This window comes from Notolabrus celidotus, chromosome 13 (genome assembly GCF_009762535.1).
Source record: "Notolabrus celidotus isolate fNotCel1 chromosome 13, fNotCel1.pri, whole genome shotgun sequence".
NCBI lineage: Eukaryota > Metazoa > Chordata > Actinopteri > Labriformes > Labridae > Notolabrus > Notolabrus celidotus.
Window position 1 is genome coordinate 832623 of NC_048284.1, and position 12461 is coordinate 845083.

The 12461-nt window shown below is 42.3% G+C and overlaps 1 protein-coding gene across 1 annotated transcript; it reads left to right on the top strand.

The window, feature by feature from the left end:
- The first annotated feature begins 5606 nt into the window (after window positions 1-5606).
- On the top strand, window positions 5607-6919 carry LOC117824404 (5-hydroxytryptamine receptor 1B-like). Its single transcript, XM_034699875.1, is given in 2 exon segments — window positions 5607-5622; window positions 5625-6919. Coding segments are annotated over 2 exon segments (1173 nt in total). The 3' UTR covers window positions 6782-6919.
- Window positions 6920-12461: the final 5542 nt, after the last annotated feature.

Below are 12461 nucleotides of genomic sequence, written 5' to 3' on the forward strand. Positions count from 1 at the left end.
ATAAATACTCAACGTCAGCGTGGTTTCTGGCTTTTAGTTCTCCTTTCAGCGAGACTGGAGGAGACTTTGTGTCTCACTTTGTGTCTGAATAAACACACGGACGCCGAGTTAAAGCAGCGCAGGTATTCTGCATGGCGGTTGTGATGAATCCTGGTCACTGAGTTCACAGAAACGCTCTCAGTGAGTCGGCGACATTCAGTTTTGATTGCTTTGGAAATGAAGAGAGACGTTGCTGGCTTCATGCGCCGCAGAATCCTTAATGTGTGACAAATATTTACTCAGCAGGCCGATCATTGACGAGGGAAGCAAGAGAAAGTGAAGGAATGCAGGGACGGGTTTGTTCTGGATACTGATACAGGAACATGAAGGATGCAGAGATGGAGGGATTTAAAGACAAAACTAAAAACTACAACGATGTTAAACGATGTTGTAACATTAGCAGAGCTCTCTGTTTCTGCAGGGTCAGAGAACTCGAGGTGTTTCCTGTGCAGAGGCCCGACAGGCTGCTTTAAAGAGTCGAGCCGTTTCAGCACCATGGAGAGCTCCCTGAGATTACAACAGTTGAGGAGGCTCCAAACTGCCTCCAGACTCCTTTATATATCTAATAATACATTAAGTGAAGGGTTAAAGACAGAAACACAACGAGGGGACAAAGTGGAGGAAATATTCACACCCTTCAGGGAAATAAAAAGTGTGAAAAATAAACATTTTTAAAAGCAAAATGAAGACCAACCTTTTTAGTCTCTCTTTAACTGAGTCTTATTCTATCTTACTTTATTTATTTATTTATTTATTTATTTATTTATTTATTTATTTATTTATTTATTTATTATCTAGTTCGAATTGTAGTCAACTGTTTAGTCATATATTGTCTTATTTTAAATGAGTAAAGACACATAAATATAATTTATTCAGTATTTCTTTCAATTCCTATAAATATATATAAATGTATTGTGGATTATTTCATTATTTATTTTGATCTTATTTTATTCCAGTGCTTTTACAGATTACCTCTTGGAATTTAAATATTTTATTAAATTGTGTTTTTCTGTATTTACTTTTAGTGTAGCATCTTTATCTTATTTTACTGGTTTAATATTTAAGTGTTTTATTATCTTAGTAATTTGTTTTATTTTGGTGAGTTTAATTTCCTGTCTTGAGATTTAACATCTTATTTTTCCATGACAGCATTTCATCAGTTCAGCAGCAACTTCTTTTTAAATCTTTATTTATTTTTATTTATTCATTTATTTATTTATTTATTATTATTATTATTATTATTATTATTATTATTATTATTATTATTATTAATAATATTTATATTATTTTTTATGATATATTTCCTTACCTTATTTTTGTATTTTAATTTGATCTATTTATGTATTATTATTTTTATTTATTATCATTGTATTATTATTATTTATTTATTTATTATTACTATTATTTTTATCTATTTTTTAAAATATATATTTCCTTACATTTTTTATTATTTTTGTTATCAGTCATGTTGTTAAGCATGGATTTGAGGGAGGTTGTATTTAATTTATTCTATTTTATTAATACCATTAGTATTTTGTATGTTCAGCACTTAGTGTTAGGATATTATTGTATAAAAAGTGTTTTACAAATAAAGTCTGGTCTGAAGAGTTAAAGAGTGATTTGCATATTTAGGGGCGTGGCTCATGTCAGGTTGAGTCCAACATGGCGACCTCCATCTTTGGGCTTCATAATCTCTCTTCACAAACCAACAGGTGACCTCCCTGAGACCTGGTCCATGTTCTTACAGTCTGTGTTTCTAAGGAGTGAATATTTTCTGGTTTTCGTACAATAAGTCAAAGATCTTTGGTTTCTGGACGTCAAACATCACATGACCCCGTCTCTGTTCTCACTCTGACACGTACAGAGACATAAAACCTGAATAATCAGCGACTACGACTCGCAGTCTTGACTTTTATGACCGGAGAACGAGAGGCAGAATGAGCTCCTGATGTGATAGTGGCACAGAGTGCTTTGATTTTAAAGAGCTCTTTATTGGACGCTGCTGAAGGACACGCAGGCACAAAAGATGTGAGTAGAAACCGACTGATACAGAAACAGGCCTGATACTATCAGCTGATTTTATCTCATCTCAGATAACACACCTCCGAGGACAGGTCAGGTCGTGTCCTCTGTTTTTATTGGCTGGGAGTTCAGTGCTGATGGAGACCTGGGGGAGTTTGTAATCTGGTTTGAAACAGTGATGATGTTTTGAGTGCTGAGGTCAGTGGTTTCAGATCCAAATACTTAGATTTTACAGCGACTAATGTGACCCCTTTGACCCCTTTAACCCACAATGCATCACTTTCTGTTTCAGGTTCATACCGCTGAAGTAAGCCAGATGGAAGCCTCTGTGTCACTCAGTATTTACAGTGAAACTGAGACTCACCTGTTGATCTGAACAAACGATCGCTTTCCAAGTTGTGATTTAGACTTTAAAGCTGCTGTGAGGAACTTCTGGTTTGTATCGATTCTGGCGCCCCCTTGTGGACAAAGTGTTACATCTTATCTCTTGTCCTGTAATTGCAAAATTAGTGTCTTCAGACAATCACCTCATCCTGTTGTCTTTTAACATTTAGATTTATCACACAATGTGATTATTTGCCAGGAAAACAGCCAAAAAAGGGTTTCTCTAGAGCGAGAGAGATGTCAATCATCTGTTCTGACACCTACCCCCTCAGAACAGTTTCAGGCATTAAAAATGACAACAGAGAAGGGATCCGTGTTGTTGTGGATGGTCTTGTTTGCTTTTGAGGGTCATAAAAAGGCATCAGTATCAGTTTCAGTCTGTTTCTCAGCCAGTTAAAAACTCCTCATAGTGCCTTTAAACAATGCAGCGCACTGAAAAAGAAGTCTTAGCAGGAAGTCGTTTAGTGCTAACCGCTGGCTACACCTATCAAGTTCACATATCATCATCAGAGCTGCTGATGCTCCAGCTTCTTGTCAAACATGGTCACCTCTGGCTCCAAAAACAAAGACAGCTAGAAATGCTAATTTTAGAAACCACAGCTTCTAGCCTTAACCATGAACATCTGATGCCTGAACCCTGTGAATGTTTCACAACGCTAACCCTTTGTTTCCCCAGCTGCGTTCATTAAAGCTCCTGTAGGGAACGTTTGGTTGGTGTTGATTTGGCGCCCCCTGTGGACAAACTAGTACCTCTTATCTTTTTAATGATTTTGTCCAATTTACAATCATTCTGCTGTCTTTTAATAGTCAAATATACAACTCATTGAGACATTTATGCAAAGGAAACTCTAAACAAAGAGTATCACTTCTGTCAACTACCCCACAGCAGCAGTTTACAACATTAAAAAGAACAAAACAAAAATCATATTTATTGTAAATGATGGTATTCATGTGCAATATTTATGAAAGTGCAATATAAGGTAGTCACTGACATTGACACTGACTTGAAGGCAACAGTGCTGGTGTGACAGTGTGGACTGGAGGTATCTTTCTAAGTGTTTACCTTGGATCTTGTCAATTGTCAAATTGTGCTTTACCATGTATTTTGTGTAACACTCTGATGGATGTATGAACTGTGATTGCAGCCTCTGTGGTACCGTTGTCCAAGACAAATTTTACCTCAAGGGACAATAAAGTTTATCTTTATCTATATGTCAGTCTACTTCAAAACAAACTAAGAACTCCTCACAGGTGCTTTAAAAAAGGGAAGAATGAAAGAGATTGTATTTCAATAATCACGGGACAACTGAGCAAACTCCACCAATAATCCATCCAAACAACAATTTAACAACTCCAAAACAAACTAGACACACAGTAGAGACACTGAAACCAAACTCAAAGTTTCCTTCACACCTGTCTGCAATCACCTGGAGCTTTGGCTTTATGCACAGCTTAACCCGAGGCTCCATCCAATGTTCAATTTCTGGATTACATAAGACTTTGCCCTGCAGTATGTGACCCTGTGTGTCACACAGAGATACACTAACACAAATCTCACCCAGAAAGCACTTGGAAGTTTATTTTTGAACTGTAAAATATAAGCAATAACCTCCAGAGCTGAAAAATACAAATAAATTTGAAGTCCCAAAAACTGCAGTTCCTGGAGTGTCCACTAGAGGCTGTCTCCTGCAGTGAGTCAGTCCCCATAGAGTCCCATGTTAAAATGTTACAGTGTATATAATCATGTTTACAGCCTGGTACAGAAACAGTTTGGGTCTCTAGCTCATTTATGTGTCTTTGTTTTTAAAAACAGAAACTTAGTCATGTTTGGTGCATTCTAAGGGAACATATGAGGATATTATTCACAATATTTCCACAGAAAAGGACATTTTATGATGATTTATCCACTATGCAATAATTACTAATCCCTCTCCTCTTACATGTGCAATACTGTTCTGTTCTGTACATTGTTTTATTCTATGCTACAAGTCTGTGCACATTTTTCAGTGTCACTGGTTTTCTACATATTTGTAAATGTACTTATTTAGATATTCATATACGTCATAAGATATGCTTATTTTTACTTCTTTATTAACATTTTAATAATTGCTATATATGCTCCTGTTTTGAACTGTCTGCTCTGCTGCTGTGACACTTAAATTTCCCCGTTGTGGGACCAATAAAGGATTATCTTATCATATCTTATCTTATCTATAAAAGTCACTCCAGAAGGCTTTTTCTGCAGCGTTTTTCAGATATGAGAGCACCAGCGAGGGCGATGTCCCCCTCACTCCCCCCCCTCTGAGGACACCCCTGGTAGATCTTAGTCATATTTCATAATCACTAAATTTAAAGGGACCTTAAATGTTTCCTAACATCTTACGTTCATGCAAAACATCGACATCAAGATCGGCTTCAAATGTCAAAATGAGGAAAAGATAACAGAGATTTAAAAAAAACACACAAAAAGGAAGATTCCTTTAAAAGCTGAATCTGAGGGTGGAGAGAGAGAGAGAGAGAGAGAGAGAGAGAGAGAGAGAGAGAGAGAGAGAGAGAGAGAGAGAGAGAGAGGGAGTGCGAGGGGGGAGAGAGAGAGAGAGAGAGAGAGAGAGAGAGAGAGAGAGAGAGAGAGAGAGAGAGGGAGGGAGAGAGAGAGAGGAGAGAGAGGAGAGAGAGAGAGAGAGAGGAGAGGGAGAGAGAGAGAGGGAGAGAGAGAGAGAGAGAGAGAGAGAGAGAGAGTATAAAAGCAGGACTCAGACTTCAGCAGCTCTGAACTTGAGAGGAGCCTCTGTCCGGATTAAAGCAGCATAAAGAGAGGAGAGTGTTTTTAATCTGAAGCTGATGCTGGATGATGTGTTTTTGTTTTTAAAGGTCACACACAGAAAGGTTTGTTCTTCATGATGGAGGGGAGTCTCTGCGCGCTCTCTCTTTCTGGTTTCTGGGATCTCTAAGTTGATTATCTGTGCACAATGCTCCGGCTGCTGTGAGGAAGATGAAGAGGAGGAGGCAGAAATGTGTCTCTAAGGCAACACCTGTGGTCTGACTGACTGTTGGATAACTGCTGCTGCTGGAGATGGAGCCGCGTTTCTCCTCCAGGACACGCGTGGCGGATGAATACTTGAGTGATTTCAGAGTGATCTCCAGGCTTTCCTTCGAGCTCAATGACAGGGGGATCTGACGAGGGAAAGGTGGAGGGATGGAGAATGCCAGCCAGCTCAAACCAACGCCTGTCACCTACGGAGAGCTGCTGAACATCTCCACCAACTACACCCATGAGAACTTCACGTCCAAAGCGGAGGAGAAGGACCCGAACCTGGCTTTCCAGGCGGGTGTAGCTGTGACCTTAGCTCTGATCACTTTCGCCACCACCCTCTCCAACGCCTTCGTCATCGCCACCATCTACCAGTCCCGAAAACTCCACACCCCAGCCAACTTCCTGATCGCGTCCCTGGCCGTCACGGACCTCCTCGTGTCCATCCTGGTGATGCCCATCAGCGCGCTCTACACCGTGAGCCAGACCTGGACTCTGGGGCAGGTGATGTGTGACATCTGGCTCTCCTCGGACATCACGTGCTGCACCGCGTCCATCCTCCACCTGTGCGTAATTGCGCTGGACCGGTACTGGGCCATCACGGACGCGGTGGAGTACTCCAAGAAGCGCACGCCGGCGCGCGCAGCGGGGATGGTGGCCACAGCGTGGGTGATCGCCATCTCCATCTCCCTGCCGCCCTTCTTCTGGCGCCAGGTGAAGGCAGAGGAGGTGACGACCTGCAACGTGAACACGGACCACATTTTCTACACCATCTACTCCACCTTCGGCGCGTTCTACATCCCCACGCTGCTGCTGATCGCGCTCTACGGGAGGATCTACGTGGAGGCTCGGAAGCGCATCCTGAAGCAGGCGAGCAACAAGCCGGGGAAGAGACTCACCTCCGCGCACCTCATCACCAACTCCCCCGGGTCCGTGGCGTCCACCACGTCCCTGAACTACGGGACCAACGACACCTCGTCCTGTGACGCCTCGAGCCAGCAGGTCAAAGTCACCGTGTCCGACGCGCTGCTGGAGAAGAAGCGCATCTCTGCGGCGCGCGAGAGGAAGGCGACCAAAACTTTGGGGATTATCCTGGGAGCCTACATCATCTGCTGGCTGCCCTTCTTCATCTACACCCTCTTAGTGCCTGTCTGCGAGTCCTGCTTCCACCCGGAGCTATTTGACATTTTCACCTGGCTCGGTTACCTCAACTCTTTAATCAACCCCATCATTTACACCATGTCCAACGAGGACTTCAAACAGGCTTTCCACAAACTGATAAGGTTCAAATGCTGCAGGGCATGAACGATGATTACCAGCCATAACACCCCTCCTCCTCCTCCTCCTCCTCCCTCCTTCATCCTTAATCATCTGTATAATGCCAGAATTGAATCAAACCCACCACACACCAATATTTCACTCCCCAGGTTCTCCCTAAGGGCAACACCCAGATTGTTTATGATAATGTGTCTGCAGCACTGAGCATGCAGCTGATAGATGGAGCAGAGGACTGTGGAAATGTATTGACCTGCCACCCAGTCTGTGCATTGTGGGATGCTTTCTCTGTAAAGAAAAGGCGTCTGCTGTGGTGCAGAGAGGAGAGCTGGAGTCGGTGGATGTTACCATGTTGAAGCTGTGACTGGTCTGATTGTGGTGTTTGAGTGACTTGGAGAAAGCCCATGGCCCCCCTGGATGCAGGGGGGCCCCGCCTGTACGAGCTGCACTGGACCGCAGCCTACAGACTCACTTTGCCATATGAGTTTGACAGTCAACGTCAGTTGGCTTGTAAGCACAAACAGCTTAAGACTAAGCTACCATGAGCCCCGCGGGCAAAAAATAAGTTTTGTGTTCATTTTCCTGTCTCAATAAGGGGAAATATTGGTGCCTAACAAGTTCAGTTCAGTTCCTCAGACGTGCCTGGCCCCGATGGAGGTAAAGCATGACTTCAGTTTGACAAAAAGATACAGGTTTGGTTTCTTCTTGTGGCCAGTGTTTGTGTTTTCTTTTCCTTTTCTTGCTGCGTCTGAGATCACTTTAAATAAGGCTCCACAGTGAGTGTAACTGTAGTATGCATCAGTGTGAGTTCTACCTTTGTTTGCAAAAAGAGTCTGTTTGGTTGAATGGGTATCACACTGTTAAAAAAAAAACCTGAAGGAATGGAGAGCCGGTTTTATCCACCAGACCTCTTGTTAAAGATGCATTCTTAATGTGAATATTAGCTTCGATGTTCCATTTCATGTGGGGATGAATCCACCTGGACACCCAGGGAAACAGGGCTGACAGAGCACGGTTCCTACAGTCACCTCCTGCAATCTGGCATTTGTTTCTTCTTCTGTGGAGGAGGACTTTTTTAAAACGTCGGGAAATGTCACCGTATCCTGATTGAAATCACCGTTTTACCTCCCGCCAAACCGTCACATGTTAAATGTCAAGCTTTGGCTGCGGCTGAACCCTTAAAAGCACATTTTCAAGAAGATATGTCAGAGAGGGGAGAGATGTTCCCCTGCAGGCTGTCAGGGAGAAGTGGTGAACATGTCCAATGAGGCTTCATAGTTCACGTCCTTTAACACTTTGAATCTGGAAGTTTGGGGTTACAGCCAAACTTGAGGGTTTAAATTGAACACCAATTACTCATGGGGAGCTTTAAAGGGTCAATCAGCAACTTCTTCAGGTCAGAAAATCTTAAATTTGATTGTTTCTATGGCATGGAATATTCATATTTTAAAACGTGGGTCTTAATTTAACATATTTCAGATGTCAATGACTGAAACTGTGAGCAGCCATGAAAGCTAAGCTAAGCTCAAATAATGTGTTTTCTTGTCACTGACAGGCTCAGATTGTTATTCGAAGTGTCTGACAACATGACAGAAAGGATCCCTGCAGAGAGAGATAGTTCTGTTGGAGGGTAAGATCTTTATGTAGCATTGCTGTTTTTGAGGCCACCAAACCATGCAGGTCACAGGAGATCCTGGTCTATAGAAATCTGTTGATTGTGAAGTATTGTTGTGAGAGGTTAGCTTAGCTCCAACACTATGATTCAAATTCAGCAATGACCTCGTTCTGCAGCATCAATTTTAAGTATTTACAGATAACAGTGGTTGTGATCTTAAAGGGACAGTGCTCGGATGGTCTAGACCGGACTCTATGTTCTATTATTAACAAAGACCCAACATCAAGACCAGATCAGATCCAGTCCCATCTTACAGACAGGACTCAGTCTGATCTCATCTTAATCCACCATGAGCAGAGCACTTTGCAGCATTTAGCAAGTTACAGTGGCAAGGACAAACTTCCTTTAACAGGCAGAAACCTCCAGCAGGACCAGACTCATGTTAGACACACATCTGCTGAGACCGTGTTGGAGAGAGGGATAGAGGGAGGTGAAGAGAGAGAGAGAGATGATAGTGGGGAGACGGATAGTAGTAGTTGTAGCAGCTGGAGTCTGGACCACGTCCACAGCAGCAGAGATCCAGAGGAACCTACGAGACAAGGGAGCTCAGGGACTCCAGAAGGTCTAAGAAAAGAGAGAAGAGAGGGAGACCAGAAGAAAGAAAAAGAGGAGAATAAATGGGGAAGGAAAGGATAGAAGGAAGGACGGGATAAGAAAAGGAGACATAAAGGATGAAGAAACATGAAAAGAACAAAGAGAGAAGGAAAGATAGAAATCAGAAAGGAATGAAAGGAAAGAGAAAAGAAAGAATGAAAGAAAGAAGCAAAGAAAGGAAGGAAGAAAGGAAAAAAGAAAAAAAGAAAGAAAGAAAGAAAGAAAGAAAGGATGAATAACAGACCCCAGAAAAGGAATCTACAGCAGAGGTCCAGAGGAACCTACGAGACAAGGGAGCTCAGGGACTCCAGAAAGGTCTATGGTTAGTAACTTTAATGGGACAGGAAGAGTTAAAGTGAGAGACAGGCAGAGAGAGGAGAGAGAGGGAAAGACAGGATCCCAGTGTGTCAGTCTAAGCCTATAGCAGCATAACTAAGACCTGGTCCAAGCCTGATCCAGCTCTAACTATAAGCTTTATCAAAAAGGAAAGTTTGAAGCCTACTCTTAAAAGTAGAGAGGGTGTCTGCCTCTAGAATCCATTTACAGAGTTTAGAGTTGGATTTGATGTTGATGTTGTTTTCTGTATTGGATCGTTTAAAACACCAAAATCACAGAATGATCCGAACACTCGGAGTGATTGGAGGAAGTGGAGCAGAAAATCGTCAAAATGAGGGTTTGGCGGCTTCAGAGAGAGAATTATGTTTGATTGATTTTTTTACTCCTCCTTTCTGTAACGCTGTCAGAAACTTAAAATAACAATCTGAACTTTTCATGGACGAACTTTAACGGTTGAATGTTGCAGCCATTACAGCCCACATTACTGCTGCAGGTGGAGAACAGGGGCACAGAGTTTGGACGTCTACACAATCAGTCCCCAAAAATGTGAGAACACGATGTCCAGGTTTAGAAAGAGATGGAGTGGTCCTTCAGAGGACGTTTAGTCGAAGCTTTTTAATGTGATGGAATTACATTTCTGACTTTGTGAAGAACACATTTCAGCCAAGGAGTAACACTCCTAGAACTGTCCCCTCCTCCACAGATGAAAACATCTGTGTGGACAGATTCGAGCTCCATCAGGAGGAGAGAGCACAGTACAGCTCTGTGCAGCAGAGTGTAGAGACGCTAACAGCTCATCTCTGCAATCAGACGCAAAACAAGAGCAACCTGCTCAGAGCTGCAGAGCTGTGTGGGCGTCTCTGCACTTGAATGCTTTGTAGACCTTGGCTAGATGTTTCCCTCTAATGTCAGTCTTTATAATAAGCTAGGCTAAGCTAGAATCTAAATCTGGACTTTAAAGGAACAGTCACCAGTTTCATACAGCTGGTTAACACTTCTATAAAAAAACAGCTTAAAAAGTTCTGTTTTTGGGACTGAACTGGACGAGCTATTACCCCGGGTTTCTCCCTCTCTACGCTGAGCTAAGCTAACAGCATGGTGCCTGTAGCATCATACTCAACAGATACACGAGTTGTGTCAATCTTTTCAAATGTGACATAAAAACGTCGTTTCTGTCCGTTCACCTCTTTAAAAAAAAGTCAGACGTTAAAACAAATCTGTGTTTTCTGACGTGTTGATGTCGTAGCTGGGTTTAAGACGTCTGAACGGTTGATATCAAGTCTCAAGGCTCATTTATGCTTCCTTCACATATGCAAATTCAAACAGAGTAACAGTCACTACGTACGCATCCTTAATGTTTGGATGGATGTTACACAATGCATCCACTAGAGGGCGCTTCAACAAACACAGACCTCCATTTCTCCTTCGCTTTCATCCAACCACTCAGCAGAGGTGTCAAAAGTATTCACATTCATTACTCAGGTGGAAGTATAAATACTAGGGTTTAAAAAGACTTCTGCAGAAGTTGAAGTACCAGGTCAAGCTTTTTATAGAAGTAAAAGTGTAAAAGTTCTGGTTTCAAAACTACTTAAAGCTGCTGCGAGGAACTTTTGTTTTGTATCGATTCTGGCGCCCCCTTGTGGACAAAGTGATACCTCTTATCTCTTGTCCTATACATGCAAAAGTAGTGTTTTCAACAAAAGCCTCATCCTGTTGTCTTTTAACATTAAACTTTATCAGGGAATGAGATTATTTTCCATGAAAACAGTCAAATAAAGACTGTTTCTGAAGCAAGATGTCCATCATCTGGTCTGACACCGACCCCCTCAGGGCGGTTTCAGGCACTCAAAATGACAGCAGAGAAGGTGTCAGTGTTGCTGCTGATGGTCTTGTTTGCTATTGAAGGTCATAAAGAGGCATCAGTATCATTTTCAGTCTGTTTCTCAGCCAGTTCAAAACTCCTCACAGGACCTTTAAAGTATAAAGTAAAAGTAATGTAGGGGGGAAAAAATGCCATGAAGGACAGAAGCTTAGTCTGCACCACAGGGCCTATAGAGCATTACCCCACCGCCCAAAAACAACATGTTTCTAAAGGCCATAATGACTCTAATGTTATATTAATATGTTAATGTTGAAATATTTGGGTTGCACCTGTTTCAGCTGCGTTCGTGCCCGTTGTAAATTAACACATTTTTGTACAATGCAGACACATTAAAGAACCATATATGTGTCCTACTGAGCATCAACGTGCTTCATGGAGCAGAAGATATGATGATTAGTTGGCTGTAAGTATTGTTCAGTCACACAACTCACGTTTAAATTGTTTATTGTTGCAGCAAATACATATTCATGTTTGGCGCCCAGGCTCCGGCCTCATCATCAATCAATCAATCAATCTTTATTTGTATAGCGCCAAATCACAACAAACGTTATCTCAAGACGCTTTTACAAACATAGGAGGTCTAGACCACTCTATGTCAAATTATGAACAGAGACCCAACACCAAGACAGGGTAAGACTCAGTCTGACCCCACCTTAATCCATCATGAGCATTGCACATCGCAGTATTTAGCTAGTTACAGTGGAGAGGACAAACTTCCTTTAACAGGCAGAAACCTCCAGCAGGACCAGACTCATGTTAGACAGCCATCATGCCTCGACTGCCTCATCACTCCCTGCTGATAAGTTTACATGCAGACATTGAGGAGTGATGAGCAAAACATACTGAACACCCCCAGAGCCTGCAGGTGGATGCTGGGGTGGCGGTGGGGATGAAGAAAATTTCAGCAATAGGCATGCAGGCAGGCAGCAGAGGCGTTGACAGGCAGAGGGAGAGATGGGAGATTTTCCCAGTTTAAATAGACCGCCAGTTTGAGAGGCAGAGGGCGGGACTGGATGATGGTTATGAGAGTGGGACATGTGATGTGTACGGCATTGCAGCTCGAGTTGTCTGCCTGAACGAGCTCGCAGGCGTCGCTCCATTAATGGTGCAAAAAGTCAAACTTCACAGGCATGTTATCAATAACCTTTAATGGAATGTTGATGTACATAAATGTGTTTTTTTTAAAGGAGTGAAAAGAAATAGGAGTAATGAAGTTATTTTTA